Here is a 23015-nt window from a genome sequence, read left to right on the forward strand (position 1 = left end):
ACTTTTTTGAAGTATCGAAATTTTAAAATTTAATTTAATTAACCCCATGCGCCACCATAGCCCATAGATGGTTTACAACCGTTCAAAAGATGAAGGAATTCGTTTGTATAGATCATTACAAACTGTCTCTTTTATATTACGATATTAGACGGTATAAATAAGTGATAATCGTGCATTCAACACGCGTTGCACGGTTGAGTTGCCTCGAGTATTGTATTGTATAAGTAATTATGCAAATGTTTCAATTTGACCTCGTGACTTCGGTAATTTTGGGCCGTAAACAGTTTCTTCGTTATCAAAACAACCCGCAGGCTAGCGTCAACCAAAGGCATAGTGTGGTCAAGTAATCGTGGTCTAATTGTATCGAATAGAAAATGGATATTGATTTTACCGGGAAAACGGCGTTGGTAACTGGAGCAGGAAAAGGTAATGCGTATTCTTGATTATATTCTACCTTAGAAACATGATTAATTGCAACAGTAGACACCATCAAGGCATCATGCTTGCCATGACAGCCTGAGCTGATCAACATTATAGCTATGTCAGGTGATATGCGGACGAATCACTTGAGCTAATATAAAGACTATCTCATGCAGTTTGTATATTTGCGAGGTTACGTATGGAGGTCGTGGGGTGAATTATTGGTCATAATGTTGCAATAGCACGATTTATATTTGATACAGCCTGGAGAATGGAGATGATCTATCTGATATTGCATGGTGTGTGAACGTTAGCAAACATATTATTTGTTAAGACCTTTGTCAAGATGACATATTTGAATGGACTTTAAAACACTAACGTTTCTTAATTTGCCCATGTAACGTACCACTTTTTATTATTCCCTATACTGTGTAGGTACTAGGTAATTAGGAATAACCGGGTATTACTTTGCGACTGAAAATTCAACCTTGCAAGTTAGGCTTTTGGTGATGGCGGAAGGTTATACAATTATGAATTATGACGTCATGCATGTGCAAGAGATCAGTGGGATAGTGAAATAAGGGTTCAAACAGCTAAAAAAGAGCGCCCTTTCCTAAGACAAGGCCGCGTTTACGACCCACGACGCGGCCAGCTCGACGACATAAATTATTTCCCGCAGCTTATTTCAAGAAAGTATGCAGATAGTGACGCCGATCTGAGTCAGCTGACCGCGTCGTAGATGCTGAACTCCCTACTGGATTACAAAGAAAATGTTCACTTGTAAAATCTGGATTGTCTTCTAAAAAATAAAAAATCGATTGTGGTCTCAGTTTTCGTACCTTAAAGAGTTGTCTCAGTTTTTAAACAAATATATGTTTTGTGTTATTTTCACATTTGAAGGAATTGGTAAAGCAACTGTTAAGTTATTGGCGAAATGTGGAGCAAATATTATTGCACTTTCAAGAACAAAAGCTGATTTAGATTCCTTAAAACTGGAGGTTAGTTATTAAGTGCATGCAAAATATTGCTATCTCGGGACTAATATAGCCTACAAATACTTGCCAACATTCATGCAACACGTTGCACATACATAAGCGACAACTATATACATTATTTGCCACTTTAGTTAACTCACTTTATTATATATGCAGCTAGGTTGCACATGAATATTGGCTTATTGACTAAATTGTGCCATTTCAACTATTCTCCTCATTGCGTAACATCTAGGTTCCGACAAAATTTACACCAGTCGTAGCGGACTTGATGAAGCTGGACGAGGCTATAAAAGCTATTGAAGCGACTGGGGAACATATTGATTTGCTAGTTAACAATGCAGGTTTGGTTATTCTGAAGGAAACAATTGATGTCACTGAGGAAGATATTGATAGGTACATGTCTTTTAGTAGTTAGTACATAAATACGAAGCCGCGTGTATAGCACAAACCAAAAAACCAGAGACCCTTGTCCCTTGAAATCTAGAACTAAGGGGAGGTCAGAAAACTAGGTTAGCCTTTAAGAACCGCGCATCCAACTAAAAGACAAAATGATCTAGCTGGGCAGGGTTTAACTTTGCTGATGTTTTAGAAATTCTTTTCGTATATATTTTTTCGTATATATAATATTCTTCATGAGGTATATGTACCATCACAAAAGGGCATTTCCTCACAAGTTGTCCCACCTGCCTTAATTTCATAATCAATATTTCTTTCAAAAGGTCGATGATTATCAATGTCAAAGCACCTATTCGTCTAAGTCAGGTAAAGCATGTCCGAACTTAAGGGTTGGTAGTTCCTTGCATGGGCATGCACGCATGGAAGGGTTAGGGTAAATAGGTTTAGGATAAATTTAAGATTATATTATTCGTGGATTCTGCATGGACATATAGAATTACCACCCAAGACAACTCATCATCATTTGTTCCATCGTTTCATCACATTGTGTTCAGCACATTTTTTTGGCGGGGGGGGGAAGGAATAATTTTAGCAAATATTGCACGACTTTCAAGTACACAGCGAGTACAAAGCGATAACTACATCATTTCCGCGGAGTTTTTACGAATATTTTTCAAGTCTGTCTGCTTGGTATATACGCCAATTGCCATGGAATTCACTATAGAATGCATGTATGCACGGACTATATACCTTAGCATTTTGCATTGGCTGCTTTGGTTTAACAACCAATATTGTTTCCTGCTTTGTTTAGCTTGTTGCTCGTGACCTAATCAAAAGAGGAACGGGTGGTGCAATCGTGAATGTATCGACAGTTTTGACACAAATTAATTCTGCTGGACAAATACCATACAGTGCGTTTGTAGTTCTTACTTTTCGAGCCCCTTTAAAACGCAATACAATCTGTTTTTCTTTATATGTTTTCTTCTTTTTGAAACCATAATATAGCTATGACAAAAGCTGCGATGGATAACGCGACAATGGCGATGGGTGTTGAACTTGCTAAGCACAAGGTTTGTTCGAAGTTTCAGTCATTTTGTAAAAATGCTTTGCAGAAGTTATTATAAACGATTCATTGTTCTATAGCTACCTCGGCTCGAGAAAGCCAATTTTTATGTACTGAGAGTTTTTTCCCCGAAAATTCCTATAAGCAAAAAACATAAAAAAATGTTTGCGCCCATGCTTTTAGGTTTGACTATTGATAGGAATTATATTAAATTTATCGCGTTATCATTTGATTATATAAAATGTCACAAGATGCATGTAAGGTGGCGTGTACCTGTGGTACGTACTGAAAACTAAAATAATTATGTAAAAATCCATATAATGTATAGATCCGGGTGAATAGCGTGTTACCTGGTTTAGTTGATACGCCACATGGTAATCAGTACCCACCAGAAGTTGTACAAATGGTACTTAAAAGATTTCCACGTGGGCAAAGAGCAGGTAAGCGGAAAAGTGTTAGGTTTGCCTTCCACTGTCGCGGTTTTTTACGCGCGAAAAGCTTTAAATGCTTTCAAATTGTTATCATTTAACGAATGCATACTAAAAAGATTTCCCGCTTTTAAAAAACTTATGTTTACTTACCTTAATTTTTTTTCACGAAAATTTGACAGGGTGATTTTCTCGAGACTGAAAAAATTTAATTTTTTCCACTTTTTTGAAATTCTCTTAGATTTTTTTTTCACGCGGAAGTATTTTGTCTTGGGCTACCTGTGTCTGTCTTGGGCGACCTGTGTCTGGCTTGACACAGGTAGCCCAAGACAAAATACTTCCGCGTGAAAAAAAAAAATCTAAGAGAATTTCAAAAAAGTGAAAAAAATTAATTTTTTTCAGTCTCGAGAAAATCACCCTGTCAAATTTTCGTGAAAAAAAATTAAGGTAAGTAAACATAAGTTTTTTAAAAGCGGGAAATCTTTAAATTTTTTTTCTGACTTTTTTAATTTCCAGTCTTTTTTGAAGACACACGTTTTTAAATTTTTTTCACTTGTGCTTTATTTTCAATTTTCAAGTACTTTTTGAACGCGAGAATTATTTTTCAATCTTTTTTATTTCAAATTTTTTTTCAATTTACAGTCTTAACAGTTTTAAAGCTTCCAAATCACACCGAAATTTTTATGGTTAATTTTCGTGCATTGCCAGGAGTTGAAACGTTTGTCTTCGGATTGAGAGACGAACGCCTTAACCACTACACCACCTCATCATTTGTCGAAAGCTATTGTTCTTTATTTGACCTAATCATTTTCGAACTTGAGAATTTTAAATTAATAGTGATATCGGTGGGAAAAACGAACCTTTCCCATGCAGGATTTGAACCTACGCTTACAACCTAGCTGGTAGGCAGTAGCCTTAACCACTGGGCCACCAGGATAGATATCGATAGATTCTGGTGGCCGAGTGGTTAAGGCCACGGCCTACCAGGTTGAAAGCGTAGGTTCGAGTCCGGCATGGGAAATGTTCGATTTTTCGCACCGAAATTACTATTTAATTTAAAATTCTTCGAAAAGGATCAGGTCAAATAAAGAACAATAGCTTTCGACAAATGATGTGGTGGTCTAGTGGTTAAGGCATTCGTCTCTCAATGCGAAGACAAACGTTTCAACTCCTGGCAATGCACCAAAATTAACCTTAGAAATTTCGGTGTGATTTCGAAGCTTTAAAACAGTTAAACGACTCCTCGGCCTTTCCAAAAGACTGTACATTGAAAAATATTGAAATAAAAAATTTAAAAAAAATACTTGCGTTCAAAAGTACTTGAAAATTGATAAAAGAGCACAAGTAAAAAAATTTTCAAAACATGTCTCTCCTAAAAAGACTGAAATTAAAAAAGTGAGAAAAAAACTTCAAAACAAATTTAAAAATTTCCCGCTTTTAAAAAACTCATGTTTACTTACCTTAATTTTTTTTCACGAAAATTTGACAGGGTGATTTTCTCGAGACTGAAAAAATTTAATTTTTTTCACTTTTTTGAAATTCTCTTAGATTTTTTTTTCACGCGGAAGTATTTTGTCTTGGGCTACCTGTGTCAAGCCAGACACAGGTCGCCCAAGACAGACACAGGTAGCCCAAGACAAAATACTTCCGCGTGAAAAAAAAAATCTAAGAGAATTTCAAAAAAGTGAAAAAAATTAAATTTTTCAGTCTCGAGAAAATCACCCTGTCAAATTTTCGTGAAAAAAAATTAAGGTAAGTAAACATAAGTTTTTTAAAAGCAGGAGATCTTTAAATTTTTTTCTGACTTTTTTAATTTCCAGTCTTTTTTGAAGACACACGTTCTTAAATTTTTTTTACCTGTGCTTTATTTTCAATTTTCAAGTACTTTTTGAACGCGAGAATTATTTTTCAATCTTTTTTATTTCAAATTTTTTTCAATTTACAGTCTTTTCGCAAAGGCCGAGAAATCTTTTAACTGTTTCAAAGCTTCCAAATCACACCGAAATTTTTAAGGTTAATTTTTGTGCATTGCCAGGAGTTGAAACGTTTGTCTTCGGGTTGAGAGACGAACGCCTTAGCCGCTACACCACCACATCATTTGTCGAAAGCTATTGTTCTTTATTTGACCTAATCCTTTTCGAACTTGAGAATTTTGAATTAATAGTCATGATATCGGTGGGAAAAAACGAACCTTTCCCATGCAGGATTTGAACCTACGCTTACAACCTGGTAGGCCGTGGCCTTAACCACTGGGCCACCAAGATAGATATCGATTTTTCGAAAAGTTTTTGAGCATATACGGTTGGTTTTTGGAACATTGAAAAAGTTCCCACCCCGCTAGTTTTCACGGATCGAGTTCACTAGTTTTGATTGAGAATATGCGTACAGACGTTTAATTTTTATCGCAAAGAATATGCGTGCTGTGTCGTTTAGCTTCGATCAAGTACACAGAATATGCGTACACTCGTATGGTTTTAATTTCTTTTCATTATTCAGGTGCTGATGAAATAGCCGATACTATTGTTTACCTGTTGAGCGATAGAGCAAGCAATATAACAGGCACCAAGATTGTAACAGATGGTGGAATGTTGGCAAACTGAAGACTATATTTAGGTGTTTTAATGTTGCGCACTACGAAACGAAAGGGGACAATGATCTCAACATTTTAAATTCTTGACAAACCTTTATGCCTGACTGATTTTGGAGACGCTGCATGCAATTTATAATTTTAAAATGATACTTTCCTTGTGTGATACGGAAAAGTGTTACATAATGGACGGGAAGTTCCTATTGATTTCAGAGGATTAGAGGAATGCCGGCAAATTTTATATATTTTTCCTCATTGCATGGTCTTTTCTCTGTGCTGTACCAAACCAATTCAACCCGTGCATTTTTATTTAACTATCATTTAATTGATTACTTTTTAATATTTTACTTTTTTATTTTATTTTACTCTCTATTTTAGTCTCGGATTTAATTTAAAGTTTGGCGAGAGATCGCTGGAAATAGTCTTTTGGTGTTCTCTTCTCGACTTTATTTTTCAAATTTCCATTGTTCTTATAATGCTTAATATAGTTTGAAATCACGCAATTTCCCTTAATAAAAAAACCTGACTTAAATCTTATCTATTTGCTGCTGCCCCCATACAGCGAGTACCCGCAATTAACAATCTTCCTTCATCTATCCTGTATGCATGTATTCCGCATTCTGGAATACAAAAGTTTAGAAAACACGTACTAGTATATATATGTAAAAAATTCAAAAAATATTTAGGTATATGCGAAAAATCAATGATTTTTGGCACTTCACTCGATGCTGATAAATTCTAGAGGTTTAAAGGGTCTTAATTTCGAGTGGAATTATACACACTTCAAATTCAAGCCAGGAACAGTTGAAGAAAAAATGAGTCAACCGTATATAGGTCGTCCGGCAGGAATCGAAATTACGCTTTTGCGATGCCGGTGCAATGCTCAGTGGCAAAAGCACTTTCAAATTTCAGTAAACACTTTAAAAATTTTAAAAAACTAGTATATATATCAAAAACATGTATAATAGTGCATCTTAAAAGTTTTTCACATATAATCTGCCTACATAAATGCATATGGAAAACAGTTGTATATAACTACCTGCATGCTTATATAAATGGCCAATAGCAGACGAATGGAATAATTTTTCAAAGAATGTATATGCATCAAAAGATATGAACAATAAGTAACACAAGCATGCCTCCAATCTGTCAAGTCAAGGCGTATAGATAAGATATGTTATAGACGAATTATGTAAACGAAACAGAATCGCGCGTTTAATTAGAAAGTGCACGGAAATTGGGAAATTATTTGCAGTGAAGAGTGCACAAGGGCTAAATAGACTAACTATGCCGATAATTCGTGTTGATGGATTGGATGATCGATATCCGTCTGATTGATTTTCGAAGTATCTTTCGCTTGCTCAAGTTTGTCTATATACCGGATATGATCCGTCTCTAGTCATAAATCATAGTCGCATAAAAACTGATATAATTGCGACGTCGACAAAGTCTGGTCATGCACCTGCCGTAATCCACTGCCTTCTCAACGGTAGGTTGAACACATGGATGTATACGTAGCTAACTCTTTTATGGTATATGTATACTGTGGGGTATATTTGAACGTGAGCAATTTTTTGGCGCCTTTCTATAAACTGCTGAATTTCAGGATTTATTACATCCGAATAATTCTCATCTCTTCGTGAATATGGACAATATGAATTGTTAATTTTTCAACATTATATTGATAATATATATAAGGCTTTTTGCTCACACTGAAATTAAACAGAAGGGTGGTGTCTTAAAACGAGGGTTAACCATTTACTGATAAGAAAAAATTAAGGCTGTACATGCATGTGTTAAAAATTCATTTCGGAGGCAAAGAGAAACAGCGAAAGCAATTTTTGCCTCTTAAGTTATTAAGCCGCTTTGCATGACCCCGAGGAAGGCTTCGTAATTAATTCGTATGTCAGCTGCCTTCAAAGCTCAGTGTAATTATTTTTCAGGGCGGATTTTCCGCCTCAACGTAATGAAACAGAATCCGAAAGTTTGATTAATGAAAACTTTAATTTAGATTACCTGATTACCACTTAAGGCCCTGTCACACGGTGCAATTTTTCTTGCAATCTGCAATGCAATTCTACTTTTGAGAGATGTATATGTGGGAACGACGAAACTTTTGCATGTGTTTACTACATTCTTTTGCAAGACTCCTCACTAATTTAAATCTCTTGGAAGTAGAATTGCATTGCAAGTTGCAAGAAAAATTGCACCGTGTAACATGGCCTTTAGGCAATTGCGCCAAAGCTATATAGAAAATTGAACATCTGTCGAAAACATTTCATTCTCGATGTTTGATTACTTCTCGCAGCTCATGAGGACCGAGTAGAGTTCGTGAGTTCTGAGGCTAGTATTCCACTGACTTCACACTACACTATGGCAATGGAATTAGTGCTGTATTCCCACCAAATATGCATGGACGGGGGCAAATTACGCAGCGGAATCCAGGCTATACTTATATAGTTCGCGCATCTAGTAAAAAAATTACGGTCTGGAAGATGCCACCTCACTCCTGCGAATCCCTTGCATGTAGCAGGTTTATAATTTATGCCTTCCTTTAATAAATGTTCAAGAACCTGGAGAAAACATGCATGCCTTTCGCTAACAACAGTGATACCAGAAGGTTGTAAAAAGTCAAACAGAGATTCAAAAATGTAATTAAAATAATGTGCAATGTTTTGAAAATAAGGCCCAGTAGACGAAGTAATCCTACTGAGTAATCTGCCATTATTTATGTTCAGTTAATTGTTTAGATTATCTTTATATTAAAACAGAGTGCCCGATTAAAGTTATCATTTTCAAAGAGCCTGAAAAAAAAAACTTATTCGTCTTCATCGAAGAGAAGCCCGAAAGATGAGTGGAACAAACTCAACGAATGACAATCTTCCTTCGTCAGGATTTCTCATTGCAATGTCAATATTCGCCAGTCTGTGCATTATTGTTGGCGTGATCGGAAATATTGGTGTAATAACTTATAACATTTTCATGAACTACTCAAAAACCCCAACAACATGTTTTGTGGTGAACTTAGCAATTGCTGATATCATCGTCTGTTTCACGTTGTTTCCTTCGGGGTTATTTGAATTCATATCGATATTGATGGATAAAGACAGTGATCGAAGTTTGATTTGTAAAGTTATTGTTACAAGCTCGTCTACCAGTCTCGCACTCTCTATTGCAGTTATCTTAGCAATTACCGTTGATAAATGTATTTTCATCTCAAAACCGTTGAAATACCCCATGATAATGACTTGGACGAAAACTTATATTTTGATTGCAGCAATTTTCGCGGTAGCTTTGATAAATGCTAGTCTTATCTTCGCTTACACAGACAACACCGGGAATACTAGGCTTTCTTGCGCTATTGGCAATTCCACGGTGGAGAACATCTTTTACATCCCAAACATTTTCCTGCCAAGCCTGGGATTGTGTTACTTTAACTATAGAATCTACAAAGTGGCGAAAAACCAGAGAAGAAAAATAAGAATCGCAAGTTGTTCAAGTCAGACTCATGGTAATCAAAATGCCGAAGCAGAGGAGACAGCAAAAAAACCTCAGGAGGAACGGCGGGAAATGCTTCGACAAATAAGGGTTGTGAAAACATTTGCTATCATAATTGGCGTGTATTTCGTCTGCCTGTTTCCAAAGATCATAACATCAAGATTGAGAAGCCGAGGCGTTCCCATTTCACGCAGTGTATCAGTAGCTACAGGGATGTTGGTAGGGCTGAACTCGGTGGTAAATCCTTTCGTATATGGGATAAGAAACAAAGAATATAGAATTGCATATCGTCAGTTTTTCTCTAGGTTCCTAAGAGGATGAACTAGCCAACGCAACGCGCGCAGAGTTAAAGACTAAAGGTTTGACAACATTTACTGGCGACTTCGACGACCCGTGTAAAACAATAACAAGCGTTTAAGTTTTTATGCCAAAGCGTAAAAATGGGCATTATTGCGGTTATTGTCATCGTCTTTATTACTTTGTATGAACATTGTAATATTAGGATAAGAAGAAACATTGATCCAGTCATTAATATCGAGCTTTAATTAATGTGAAGTAACAACCGCTGACACCGAGGTACAACACGCCTAAAAACGATCCTGATAGAACAATGTTGTGCTGCCCACATTGTTCAGGGGTTTTATCAACATCGAACAATATTGTTACTCCCGATTTTACTCCCAATATTGTTACTCCCAGTTTCAACGATATATATTGTTCAATGTTGTTGACAAGTGTGAACAATAATGGCAGCACTGGCACAACATTATTGCATGCTGATAAACCGCAGGCTCAGAATTTTTAGCCGCGTAGATTTTAGTCTCAAACTTCTAGGTTGATTCTTCAGTTATTGCTTGTGTACTCTATACTCTGTCCTCCGCAGAGGCTTCGAATGCAAATGCGCTACATTATTAAAGACGACCGCTGCGCATTTGTACTCGAAGCCTCTGCGGAGAAGAGAGGTTAGTATAGATAAATTGATTGATTAAATGAAATAACTGATTGAATTCACTGAAAAAGGAACGCAATGCGTTCCTATGATCCGAAACTATATAATATTTCTTTTTGAAAGTTTTATGCCAGTTGAGTTTTATGCCATATGATTCATCACAAAACTAAGGGGTAACTTAATTATCGTTGTTTTCGCCCAAATTTACACCACACTATCTGTTTTACTCAATTGAATATTTTATGCATTCTTTTCAAATGTTCTTTGTTTCTCTCTTTTGTCTATAGTCATATGCAAATAAGTTGATGAAAAAATAAGTCAACTATAGGTCCTCGGGCAGGAATCGAACCCACGCTTTTGCGATTTCTGTTTCACTTAATTTTATTAAATATTTACGTTGATTTGCATGAAATTATTAATCCACGTTGTCACCGTATTGTAGCTAGGTATATATCCATTAATTTTATTAAATATTCACGTTGATTTGCATGAAATTATTAATCTTCAACTGAAAATATCAAATCAACTTCCCTACACGTTGTCACCGTATTGTAGCTAGTATAGGTATATATCTGCTGTAGAAAAAAGGAATAAACAAATTCAATGCGAAAACGTTTCACTTTCTAGTGCGTTTTAACTGTAACGGTTCTGCTATTTTGTCAACACAATCCAGCACTGTTTACGAAGTTTAATTGGCCATTGGACGACTTGCGCTTTAGACTAATTTTTGATCGAAGTAACAAGAAGAAAATAAGTCATCACAGCCAGAAAGATCTTATTTAAATTAGTGCAAATGCAAAGTTTGGCTGCATTTTATCGCTGAGTTAAGAATTCAGTTAGTCGAAAGCGCAAGTCGTCCAATTAATAATCTGATACAACTAAGTTTATCGAACTTAATTAATACAAGTTGATATCACTGTATATATTATTATCGTTTGACGTAAAACTTTACAATGTTTTCGTTGCCATATGAGTATTAGAACTCTTATTCTAGTTATTCGCGTAATTTTTCGATATACCTAAAGCCAATAAAGGATTACTTTTACAAGGACAAAACTATGTTTGCATGATATGATTATGTGAAGTTGAAAAAATCGTTCGTTCTTATCTTCTTTGAACTTGTTTAATTAAGCGACTGTTTAATAAAGTGTCATACATGTAACTTTTTTCATTATTCATCAATATATCTGAACAACTTTTATCAATGTTTGCTTAATCGATATTGTTTGAAATTAGTGAATTACGTGCTCCACCTGTTCCTGACTTCTTTTCATTTGCAAACCTAGTTTTCGTGTTAATATCAAAAGAGTCACAATCGGGTCAGTTGTCAGTAGGCATAGCGGCTGCAGCTAATGGACAAGGATCTTGATACGAGAGAAAAATCAAGAACTTGCATTACTTTGCAAAGAGTTTATATGTTTCGTCAAGTATTGAAATTGTATTAGTGCATTTGTGAAACAGAGGCTTGCATTTGTGAAACAGAGGCTTTGCCTGTTGTCACTGCCAAGCAAAGAATATAATGTTCAGAGAAAGCAATTCCAGTAGTAGTGCAAAGCCTGAATACCTTTCATCTGCCTTTGTCATTGGAATAATCATCACCAGTTGTGTGTGTCTTTTACTTGGAATTCTTGGGAATGTTGGGGTAATAATATACAACATCTTCATGAACAATGCGAAATCTCCAACAACATACTTTGTTACCAACCTGGCTGTGTGTGATATCATAGTTTGTTGTTCGTTTTTTCCTACATGGATCGTGAAATCTTTACAGATATTGGGCAGTCGTGAGGTAGGTAGCGCCGATATGATATGTAAGATAAGTGTCACGTCATCCGGAACAAGTGTGGCGCTATCTGTTGGCAACCTTCTGGCAATCACAATTGACCGATTCATCTTTATAAGTCGCCCTTTAAAATATCCTGTAATAATGACATGGGAAAGGACCTATTTCATGCTGATTGTGGTTTGGGTCTTGTGTTTCCTTGATGCTGGCATTCTATGCTTTCAGACACGGGAGGAAAACGATTTAATTTACTGCAGAACAAATTCTCAACTGATACTTTCAATTGACATGGTTAGTTTCTATATTCCTGTAATGATCTTGATTTACTTGAATTATAAAATCTTCAAAGTGGCACGGAGACAAGGCCGCAAGGTAAGAAATCAGCCGGTACGTCTTTCTTCCACTCACTCCAACAGTTTTTCTGGTTCGAGTTTTACACAAACAACGATGCGACAGCTAAAACTTATCAAGACCTTTCTTGTTTTACTTGGAATATTTCTGCTTTGTTTCATTCCTTACGCAGTGGTCAAAACGATGGACATGTTTCATTGTACCAGTGGACATTGTGTACCAACGAGGGTGTACGTTTTTTCTGTACTACTTGTTGGGGTAAACTCAGTGTGCAATCCTTTCATCTACGGTATCAGACTCAAGGAATACAGAAACGCATTTCGCAGTGCCGTTTCCAAAATGTACTCTGCGTGTGCGTGTACATGAATTCGAATACTGACAAATCCTTAAAGCGTTTTTCTGATATGAAAACTACTAGTTTCCATACAATTTCTATATAATCTTCTTGAATTCCATATGCACATATATATTGTTTGGATAGACTGAAGAGAAATAGAGAAACAGTAAAACCCTTATTTAGGAATCTGGGTTTTCGGCAAGGCTATACCTGAGTGAAGAGGACAGATATTGACAATTTGGCTTATGGGTTCTTAAATAAACCTTATCGTTTAGACGGTTTAGTTACTCTCACCCAGTGCATATTCTAAAATTGCAGTGGTAAATAAAAACTACATATCCTGTTTTTGTTTCCTGTAAATTTTTAATAGACGAAATAACAAATGAGTTTTTGAGCCACTGCGCGCTAAACAGCCTAAACTCAATACGATATCAGACATAAAACGAGGCCATGTATATAAGGCAAAATAAATCAAACAGTAAGGTTGATAAGGTCAATTACAATTGTTTTGAAAACGAGGGCTTTAGGTGTTTTCAACTTAAAAATATAAACCAATAGGTTGTAACTTGCATTATTCAATGTATAAAAATGAAGTAATAATAAATAATGTATAATCAATGAAATTGTGATATTGCGTCAAAAGTTGTGGACATTCATTTTTTTATGTTGGGGTAGCATTAATGAAGATTAAACATGAACACTAAATATATTGGTATAATTTGACTAGATCTTTAGGCAATACTGCACAGGGGGATAAATTCATGTACCCATTCCCAAACCAATACCATGTAAACGTACCAATTAGGTGTGCATGCCACATATTAACAATTACAATTTTGTATGTTATTTTATTACACTCCCTATCTATTTGGAATAGCAATTTACATGTACTGTATATTTCATTGAATTGTTGTCACATAGATTAGGATCATGTAGAGACTAGTTAAGAACATTAATATGGCAATAGATGAACCAGTGAATATGTGCTTGTATGAGATGAGACCATACCATGCCATAATTAGAGCAAGAGTAAGTAATGGTATTAAAAAACGACTAAGATCTAAATCCTCATCATAATGTTCCGCTGCTGCAGGTGTTGGCTGTTCTGGAGAGTCAGATATCACACAGTGTATAACAGTATTTGGTAATACTCCATATCTTGTAAGAGGATAATCATCATTTCTTAATAGTTGTCCAGCATATACAAACCTCACTCTGTGCCCTGCATTCAGTTCATTAATAAATGCCAACCTGTCAATAGACAATAGCAACTTATGAGCAACAAGTATAATCCCATAATTCCTGATATCACAACTATGAAATACCTTGTTCAGGGAAAACTGAAAATGGGCATTACACTACCGCTATCTCGAGGACCTCCACCTACCGCCCCCACCCCTCGTTAGAATATAACATAGGAGAAATTAATTCAATTTACCTTTTCAATTCTAAAACAGTTATAGATTTTGAAACATTAAATGTCTGCATGTTTTCATTGTGTTTCACTTTCACCACCATGGTTTCATCCTGACCTGATTGGCCTCCAGTTGTCTGTCCTTGAGTTTGGTCTGGATCATTTACTACACGTCTTCTCACACTGTCCTCACCTGCACCTGGGTTTTGTTCAGGTTGTAACGTTTGTTCCGCTGAGTCTCTGGGATCAGGGGGCTGTCCCACGAGATTAACCGCACTTCCTCTCGTGTTATTGGTGTTTGTTTTAGATTGACTTGGGGCAGCGTTATTCCTTGCTTCTGAGAGATTTCCATCAACATTTTCCACATTTATAGGCCCATCCACATTTTGCCTGGGTGGTCGTGTGGCTCCAGAGAAAGTGTAATATATAGCTAGTGCAATTGATAAAATTGTCACAAGGAAAGCAAACAAAACTTCGTTTGATATTCCCTCGACCAGAGTCATAACTATAAACTTTTCTTTATTATACGCATATTGTGTAAATGTCAATGTTAGAATAAAGAATATAACAATGGAGAATTTGTAACATATTTACTTTCTTATAGAATCAAAGTTCAATGAGTGTTGTGCTTCCACTTTAGTATTGCAAAATTTTCTAGGAATGTGAATATCATATTTAAAAAAAAACTATTCCAATATTCAAAGTTTCAAACTGCTGAGTTTTTAACAAACCCTTGATTAATAATGTAATTTAGACTTCTTGTGCGCCTTTTCGATGTAAACTAGTAACAGAAGAGAGCCAAGTCCGCCAATACTGAAAAAAATGATATCATCAAACTTTTTACGTAAAGCCGGAAGTACTACTGGAAGCACATTTGGTAAGTCTAAGAGCAACTTTTAAAGTCCAAAGAAAAGAAGAAACACCTATAGAATAAACAAATTACGTTGTTCTTTTAGCAAAGTAAGTTCAAGGTGTTTTTATAAAGGCTATTGTATTTATTTGTGCACAATTAATGAGTATTATTCTATGGTATTATTACGTTCAGCTTTCAATACAGTCCTTTTTCAACAGCCACCACCAAGTAATATATAAAGTGGTGGGTCTATGGGTCTCCCTGATTTAGAAAGATTTCCTTCTTCCTAGCTCGGTGCAGTGTTATCTATCAAGTTAATTTTATTTTGGTTATACACAGGTATTTTAGAATGAATGTGGATCATGAGATAAAGTTGCTTGTGCAGGAAATTAAGAGACTTGGCTCCCCCAATGCTGATGGAAATATCTCTGTAAAATTTGGAGTACTATTTTCAGATGATAGATGTGCCAATCTGTTTGAAGGTATATTATTCTCCCTTAAAAAGATATCTCGGAAACCTGGTAAAAGCTAAAGTGGTTTTCTATTCAGGTTTATTCAATTTCTTATTAGCCCTTCACACAGCTAGAATTTTATACACAAAAATTGTAGTTCAGACTTTTGATTACAGATTATTTTATTTTAAGCTCTGGTTGGAACATTAAAGGCTGCAAAGAAAAGAAAAATTGTGCAGTATCAGGGAGAAATTCTTCTGCAAGGAGTTCATAATGATGTGGATGTTATATTATTAGTTGACGATGCTTGATTAAAAAAAATATACATTTAAAATTGCCAAAAAAATATTTTAGTAACTATGTTTAGAATTTGTAATTTTGTTAAATAATTAAAGCCTTTATAATAATTTTTGTATGCTATTTTTGATGATTCAACAGCTAGAGGTTAGAGGTTTATACTGCAGTGAAACACCTTTTATTAGATTTTTATACATCTTATACATTTCTTTTATTTATATTATGATAAGTTCCTCTGAAGTTTCTCTTTGTTCATTGTTCATAACTTTATGAACTTCCATTCATTTTTTACTTACGAACGCAAGCATGTATGGTAACAACGGAAAATGTTTAAGAAAAAACGTCTCACATTTACCCTTTTTCTACTCGTAATATTTCATACAAGGTGTCGTACCTCGAGCGAATATCATTTACCATACCAATTTCATTTTGTGTGTCCTTCTCTGAGTGCTGACGGACGTACTCATCAAAATTCGTGCGGATCGCGTCGAGAAGTATAAAGCTGTTGATCAACAATGCATCAAGTCGAAAGTTCACAGAGATCCAGGATTGTGCGCATTTCTGAAAGCGAATGGTCTCTTCTACGACATCTAATAATTGGTCAAATGCATTCGGCAAGGAAAGATCCACGGACAACTAATTAAAAGCGGAAGAAAGAGCAGCAATTGAATCATCCACTTAATCAATTGCGGTCAGTTTAATGATTTGATTCGTTACTATCGCGTGGCAGTATTAGTTCTATTCACTATCTATTAAAGATAACCTCAGTGGGCTCCACTTATTTTCGTAAGGAATCCGAATACGTGCCTTTTATTCGTTAACATCCGACGTACCTTGAAGATGATCGCCTGAATGTCCAGGTTGTTTAAAGAACAGCTGATTAACATAAACAACGTTACAAGGTAACGTATTATGATCGCAACATTTGGTCTGCAGTTAGTGGGGTCTACGATGCCGTCCAGAACACACAATATATCACTAGTCATAATTTCATTCTTGTTTCTCAGACGGCGTAAGATATCCACAGAATTATTCAATTTCATCTACATAAAGTATACATGGTACAATGTTATGCACTTTGATGCAACATCTACATTGCTTGGAGTAAGGTTGAAAAATTCTATCGAAAAAATTCCGTCTTGTTGAAAGAACGCTCTGAATCTACCACATTTTAGTGCGATTACAAAGATATTTTAGAATATTTTCGCACCTTGGCTTTATCGTCAAACGCTGTTCCACCTCCATGACAACAGGAAAGAATTGTTAAACATGTTCCTACAAACTTCGTTCGGAAAAAAAATATTTAGACAAGATTTGTATTACTTAACATGGTGGGAAACTGGAAAAAACAGCTTTGATGCTGTACCTGTTGATCAGCAAAGAGGACAACCCAACAACATCTCTGTGATAAATTTTGAAATCCTTGTAAAATCAACCATATATAATAGAGTTGACACCTATCAACAAAATAATAGTTGTCTTGATGGGTGAAAATGCTGCATGGTCGAACATTTCGTTAGCCTCGTTCTGATATTGGATCATGAGCCTATATCTTTTATGTTTTTATTATGTAACAATGCATGAATATTGTTGTTCAACGTCGCAAATATTTCAGTTATTTAAAAGAAGACAACCGTAAAGTGCAACTGCATGAGACTGTAACAACTGACTGTAGCTTACAATTTTGTTTGTCATTTTAAAAGGATCTTGAAGTTCCATGCAAGGATTTGTAAAGCAATCGGTTGAATAAAAGATTCATGTCACCAAAAATGGCAGAATACCTTTGTGACACGTCATCATTGTGCTCAATAGTGTGGACATTGCCCTATCTAAAGGGTCACATTGTTGCATGCATTTGTCAAAGCAATGAAAGTATAAATTACCCTGGTGACTCTGTCCTCCAACAAATTTCATTTATGCGATCTTTAACATTTTCGGCATGATGAAAAAAACGTTTCGCTGCCATATCTGGAGAAGAGGATATAAAATGAAAACTAAAAAAACGGGTTGTCAATATATATATATATATATATATATATATATATATATATATATATATATATATATATATATATATATATATATATATATATATATATATATATATATATATATATATATGTAGCTCTAGTGTAGGGGATTTAACTCAATCTCGAAACATGCATGCCCTTAACATTCTCTGAACGTGCAGAACTGAACCATGCAAGAAACAAGAATTTTCATCTCGTTTACTAAAGCTTAGTTTTGCACATACCAGCCCAATCGACGGTTAGCAGATTGACAAAATTTGACATTTCGACACTCCATATGTTGGCATAATTGATTTTAAACGTTTCAGCAAACGGAGTCTATAATAAAAGGTATAAGAGAATAAGTAGATAACACTGTATTAACGGAGGTGCATGTTATAGGCTTTACGCCCGCAGACTTCACACTTTAGTGGGGTATAGCATTGTAACAACTTGCATACCACATGTTGGCTATATATAAAATGACTGCTAATTAGGAGTTGCATCATCACCTGGGTGCTATAATAGTACGGTTAACGCATTTTTTCCTTGCATTACGATATAGCAATTTACTAATGTCTGTTCTCCAAGTTGTCATTAATAATTAAAAGCTTTAAAAAAATTCCATTTCCTTTGTAATTTCTACTGATGATACCTTATACTTTTGTTGTTGATTTTTAGACATCAGTTGAAAGAGAAGCCCAACAAATTTCAAGACGTAGAGATCTCCACTCGTCTCATAAATCACTCGCCTTGCATGAAAAGATAATCGATATTGCAAATTCCAATCTGAAGTGCCAAAGCCATGCACTGGGCTTAACATGTAGTAGCGCACCAGCGTGAACTTTTTTCACATGTACTCACAGTATTATTTGATATGTTACTGAAAAGAGTGAAGTTATCTCGCCCAAAGCTTTCGGCTGAAATAAGGCAATGGATTATCTTTACTACACATGCATTGTCGATTTGTCGTGGTAAAACGTGCGGTTGCATGGGATGCACAATAGGTCGAATATATGTATAATAACCGGTTAAAATGCATGTGTCTGGATATTCTCTGGATACTCTAAAAAGAATGGCTAAACAAAAGAACCTCACCACTTCTCTTAAAGAGACGACTTTCCTCATTTCTTCACGCGACATGTATTTCCGTTCAAAACAACAAATTTCCAGTAGAGAAATAATCTTGGAACACAAGAATGATTACTTGGTCCGACGTGGGGTAAAATAATTATTTTTAATTCAAACCGTTATTGACGTATATAGTGTGTATGTATATACCTCCTCTTCAAAGTATAAGTGATCGTGCAACCACAAACTAACCCTTGCATCATAGGTGAGTGGGATACCTGCATGGTAGGGAGTGAAGAAGAAAAAAGAGTTACAAACTTACTTAGAGTTAAAGATATTTAATGTTGCTTCAGTTAAATGTCTTCTCACCAAAGATCGATTTATGCACAAAATGGGAAACAAAATCTATTTCTATTATGTATTTATTGAACAAATGAGTTGAAATATTTCGATGTATATATAGTACCTTGTGACAGACCTAAATAACAGTCCTTAGGATTATCCTTCAGTGCGTTTAGGAAGTGCGGAGAGAGGGCTTGATCAGTGGTGACGTCTTTTGTGCTGGTATTAAAATTATAAAATATATATTTTAAATGGTCGTAATTTTCCTAGCTAGCTCGGGAGGGAAAATCCACCTATTGACAACTTCATCTAAGATGCTAATCATAACTCACTGAACGTTGAAAGCGTCACAAGTTGCCGCATATTTTAACATTTTATTTTATTCGATGTATCGATAATCTTCTTCAAGGAATAGCAACAGTTATCTGATGGTACCTGTTGGTTATGACATCTGTTGCGGCTTCGCAGCAAAGAAGTGCCTCGACCTAAAAAAACCATTCGATTAATCTTTCAAGTTTCAAATTTTGATTGACAGAGAGATTAATTGCTCCCTTGACTTACCAAAGGACGAACAACCGGTTTTGTTAAAATGGGCAAACACATCTCTGAAATGCTTCTCAACGTGTTTCCTCTTATCGGGTATCGTGGAATAAATTGCCTATTAAAGGTGAAGATTACGAAAATTTAGCAAAAATATTATTTTCCGCAAGACAATACTTTTATCACCGAACGATCCACTATAACAAAAATAAAAAGTGTAAAATTTCTTTACCAGCAAACACCCCGAGTTGAAACATTACTCCTTATAAAAAGCAGAAAATGGAAAGTATGGTATTTGCCTATTATTTATTCACCTGTGTAAATCACTCCATCCATGACAATATGCAGCATTACTAAGATCTTCCACTAAGGAGGTAACTAACTGTAATAGAACGGAATGTTGTATTACTTGTATACCATAGGTTGTCCCGTAGTGATGATATTGCATGCAAAATAGTGATAATGGTGTATACGATTACATAATACATGGTAAATGATAGTGCGTATATAATAGTGATGATGTGTATACACACCCCGATGATAGTGGATACATAGTAGTGCTGATTGTGTAGTGATTTGGGGGAGCTCTGGGTGGGGAGGATGTTTTCGGCAAAGATATATTCCAAGCTTTACCTCGTTGTTAAGCTGCCCTGTAATGTCGACTGGCTGTAGTCCAAAATGTTCTGCTATGTTTACAGATGAGTTGATAACGGCAGGATAGGACTGACACACTGATTTAATCTGCGACTGCAAAAAAATGACCTTTTAGCCGGTTTTCCACTGGGCGGAATTTTAGGCTTTAAGTAAGAACGATATATAAAATTATAAATATCCTTGTATAATTCGTCTCCAGCCTTGAAATTTTAAATTTGGAACATGATATTCTTAGACAACTAGCTATGCAGAGACCACAGTACCTTCACCCACTTAATGGATTTCTCGTGTATTTCATCGCCGTGTTGTTGAAAAGAAACAGCCACAGCCGAGACACATTGTAAAACAAGGCGGTGAAGATCCTCTGAAAAAATGCCAAGACGAGGTTACTATAAACTTCGTATAATTGAGTTTGATTACAAAAAGATGTAAACTGATTTACGCAACCTCGCAGGCCAGGCTCTTCCACTAGAACGGATGCTACGGAGCCTAGCCTGCGAGGTTGATTCATGTCGATATACCTGTAGTCTGTACCATCACATTGCTTAGCAGAGCATGCAGGAATTTCGGAACACTTGGAAACCGGCTAAGAACCTCTCTTGGCTCCTATAATTTTATTGCTCATTATTAATTATATTGGTCATTATATAATATGATTTATTGGTCATTATATATTCATTGGTCATTTTTGTATATTTTGCATTCTAAAACAAAAAAATTAAAAAAAGGTTGAATTGTTTATATTTCAGAATGTGACCGAAATGAGATTTATAACAGGTCCCTTTCAATCTAAGTTAGAGTTAAATTTCGAATTGGTTTATTGGACTGATTATTGATTGAACTGGACCGGGATTGAACTTATTTTTCAAGTAAACTGAATAGTAACTAAAGTCTATAAATATTTCGCTAGCGAACGATTTCGCTGTAAGTGGAAATCCGCCTTAAGCCCCATTTTTTCGCTAAAATATCAGTGCCTCGGGGAACGAGATTGTCATGGTGACGTCGAGGCCTGGTGTCTAGTCTGACGAGTGACACAGTGACACTTGCCGCAGTGGCGGGAAATTTAGACGAAGGACGCAGGCAGTGAATTAGAAGCAAATAATATAAAAATTTCGAACAATTTGTAAGAATAAAAATGGATCCCCAAGGACAAAGAACTCTGTTAATTTGCTCCACTATTTGCCTATTGATGGGAGAAGCGATGACGTTGTGTGCAATGATGATGCAGCTGCTTGTTCTTAAACAACACCACCATTCACAAGTGATGGAAGCAATAATTACCCTTGATTTAGAAGTCGCTAAGCAACGACTACAACAGCGGGAAAGAAAAATACTGAGGAAGAGGATACAGCGAAAAATGCGAAAAAGAATAAAGAAAAAAGCGAGGAAAATGTGGGTTAAATATACGGAAAAATTGGACAGCATGTAAATACATCATTTGTGAGGTTTACTAGATTATTTGTTGAGTAACAGTTAATGAAGTAAATTGAGTAAATTGAAACAAATTCTGTTAAAAATAGTATTGACTAAAATATATTGTGTATAGTCAAGAGATAGCTTTGAACTCAGTGCAAAAAAACATTTTATTTGAAATGGACAACAATCATTATGGGCCAAACTGACTGTAACAGGGCTGAAACTAGAACAATAATTGGGGGGGGGTGTTTATTCATATATTCAGTTCTGCCCCTACAGATTTCTTTTGTAAATGAACTGTCAAGCAGAATTGAATAGATGAAATAAACACCCGCCTATAACTTTTAGCAGCCCTGACTATAACTTTTAAACTTTGTTAATAAAAACATGTTATCAGAATGTAATAGGTCAACTCTAAAATGGCAAAATATTACTTGTGTTGCATGTGGGTTATTTTCTTGTGCACTTTTGTGAAATATTTGCAAATAGCTAGTAAAAAATACTACAATATCAAGACCAAATTGGAAAAGTTGTATATGTTGGTTTCACGCAAAAATCACATTTTGTAATATTGGTTAAATTGTAACGTAAGCAGGAGCAATTAATAGCTAGAGGCAATTTATGATTTTTGCTAATGTTAGCATGGGGCAAGAAAAACAATCGCATTAAGCTCTTCTAATCATTACATGCCTGAATGCAAAATCTGAAATGAGTTGGCATGCACACATCAGATTGTAATTCACACCCCCTTTCCCCAAACTTTTTTAAATGCTTGCCACTAAATTACCAAACCCTAGAAATATATACTGAAGGTTCATAAATGATGACAAACCAATTTAATTAGGACTTTCTTCAACTCAGAGAGCAAGTGTCTCAAATCCTCTGCTGCTGTTGTCATATCAACAATATATTTTCCTGTTAAACCAACACTTGTCCACTCATTGATTGCATCTAACCAAGTTTTTATTATTTGCTCATTAAGTTCCATCGTTAAAACCATTGAAAGGATACGCAAATACTTTATTTAATACAAAAATTCCAAAATGAAATTTCATTGAAATAATGGGCAATAAAAATTCCCACCATCCTGTTATATTTCCTGCTTGTATCTGCCTACTGAACTCACTGCTGCTGCTGGGCCCACTCACTGGTCACTGGTG

General features: G+C 35.6%; 5 protein-coding genes across 7 annotated transcripts; 3 read left to right on the forward strand and 2 right to left on the reverse strand.

The window, feature by feature from the left end:
• The first annotated feature begins 289 nt into the window (after positions 1-289).
• On the forward strand, positions 290-6310 carry LOC114526367 (L-xylulose reductase-like). Its single transcript, XM_028547956.1, has 8 exons — positions 290-426; positions 1321-1418; positions 1648-1808; positions 2135-2177; positions 2623-2722; positions 2817-2881; positions 3203-3314; positions 5799-6310. Exons 1-8 carry the CDS (start codon positions 375-377, stop codon positions 5900-5902), a joined length of 735 nt encoding a protein of 244 aa, XP_028403757.1. The 5' UTR covers positions 290-374; the 3' UTR covers positions 5903-6310.
• Positions 6311-8106: 1796 nt separating this feature from the next.
• On the forward strand, positions 8107-9997 carry LOC114526402 (alpha-1A adrenergic receptor-like). Its single transcript, XM_028547994.1, has one exon. The coding sequence runs from the start codon at positions 8740-8742 to the stop codon at positions 9706-9708; it is 969 nt and encodes a 322-aa protein (XP_028403795.1). The 5' UTR covers positions 8107-8739; the 3' UTR covers positions 9709-9997.
• LOC114526495 (D(2) dopamine receptor A-like) lies at positions 9828-13036 on the forward strand. Its single transcript, XM_028548109.1, has 3 exons — positions 9828-9868; positions 11623-11670; positions 12179-13036. Exons 1-3 carry the CDS (start codon positions 9828-9830, stop codon positions 12834-12836), a joined length of 747 nt encoding a protein of 248 aa, XP_028403910.1. The 3' UTR covers positions 12837-13036.
• A 593-nt stretch (positions 13037-13629) lies between these two features.
• Positions 13630-14827, reverse strand: LOC114526397 (transmembrane and ubiquitin-like domain-containing protein 1). The gene is made up of 2 exons (XM_028547986.1): positions 14246-14827; positions 13630-14058 (listed from the first exon to the last, which is right to left on the reverse strand). The coding sequence occupies exons 1-2, from the start codon at positions 14722-14724 to the stop codon at positions 13707-13709; spliced, it is 831 nt and encodes a 276-aa protein (XP_028403787.1). The 5' UTR covers positions 14725-14827; the 3' UTR covers positions 13630-13706.
• Positions 14828-15962: 1135 nt separating this feature from the next.
• On the reverse strand, positions 15963-23013 carry LOC114526229. Of its 3 annotated transcripts, none has more exons than XM_028547759.1 (18): positions 22688-23013; positions 20961-21045; positions 20703-20803; positions 20419-20532; positions 20100-20167; positions 19807-19903; positions 19681-19730; positions 19382-19464; positions 19114-19181; positions 18931-19017; positions 18697-18752; positions 18488-18584; positions 18078-18171; positions 17707-17791; positions 17190-17280; positions 17034-17105; positions 16657-16866; positions 15963-16459 (listed from the first exon to the last, which is right to left on the reverse strand). In XM_028547759.1, the coding sequence occupies exons 1-18, from the start codon at positions 22853-22855 to the stop codon at positions 16175-16177; spliced, it is 1911 nt and encodes a 636-aa protein (XP_028403560.1). In that variant the 5' UTR covers positions 22856-23013; the 3' UTR covers positions 15963-16174. The 3 variants fall into 3 exon arrangements, with proteins under 3 accessions (XP_028403560.1, XP_028403559.1, XP_028403561.1); XM_028547758.1 differs by having other exon boundaries at positions 19370-19464; XM_028547760.1 differs by lacking the exons at positions 18488-18584; positions 18697-18752 and having other exon boundaries at positions 19370-19464.
• Positions 23014-23015: the final 2 nt, after the last annotated feature.

Source organism: Dendronephthya gigantea, unplaced genomic scaffold, assembly GCF_004324835.1.
Source record: "Dendronephthya gigantea isolate DGI-Jeju-01 unplaced genomic scaffold, DenGig_1.0 000038F, whole genome shotgun sequence".
In the NCBI taxonomy this organism is placed as follows: Eukaryota; Metazoa; Cnidaria; class Anthozoa; order Malacalcyonacea; family Nephtheidae; genus Dendronephthya; species Dendronephthya gigantea.

Excerpts from the sequence above, each read along its gene's own strand:
- LOC114526367 (XM_028547956.1), top strand. The coding sequence starts at position 375 with ATGGATATTGATTTTACCGGGAAAACGGCGTTGGTAACTGGAGCAGGA. Across the intron at positions 427-1,320 it reads GGTAACTGGAGCAGGAAAAG|GAATTGGTAAAGCAACTGTT; the intron begins GTAATGCGTATT and ends TCACATTTGAAG. Across the intron at positions 2,723-2,816 it reads TGCTGGACAAATACCATACA|CTATGACAAAAGCTGCGATG; the intron begins GTGCGTTTGTAG and ends ACCATAATATAG.
- LOC114526402 (XM_028547994.1), top strand. The coding sequence starts at position 8,740 with ATGAGTGGAACAAACTCAACGAATGACAATCTTCCTTCGTCAGGATTT.
- LOC114526495 (XM_028548109.1), top strand. The coding sequence starts at position 9,828 with ATGGGCATTATTGCGGTTATTGTCATCGTCTTTATTACTTT. Across the intron at positions 9,869-11,622 it reads GTCATCGTCTTTATTACTTT|TTTTCGTGTTAATATCAAAA; the intron begins GTATGAACATTG and ends TTGCAAACCTAG. Across the intron at positions 11,671-12,178 it reads ATCGGGTCAGTTGTCAGTAG|TGTGGCGCTATCTGTTGGCA; the intron begins GCATAGCGGCTG and ends ATCCGGAACAAG.
- LOC114526397 (XM_028547986.1), bottom strand. The coding sequence starts at position 14,724 with ATGACTCTGGTCGAGGGAATATCAAACGAAGTTTTGTTTGCTTTCCTT. Across the intron at positions 14,059-14,245 it reads ACTGTTTTAGAATTGAAAAG|GTTGGCATTTATTAATGAAC; the intron begins GTAAATTGAATT and ends GTCTATTGACAG.
- LOC114526229 (XM_028547758.1), bottom strand. The coding sequence starts at position 22,855 with ATGGTTTTAACGATGGAACTTAATGAGCAAATAATAAAAACTTGGTTA. Across the intron at positions 18,753-18,930 it reads TCGTCTCTTTAAGAGAAGTG|CCGAAAGCTTTGGGCGAGAT; the intron begins GTGAGGTTCTTT and ends GCCTTATTTCAG. Across the intron at positions 17,792-18,077 it reads GCTAACCGTCGATTGGGCTG|ATATGGCAGCGAAACGTTTT; the intron begins GTATGTGCAAAA and ends CCTCTTCTCCAG.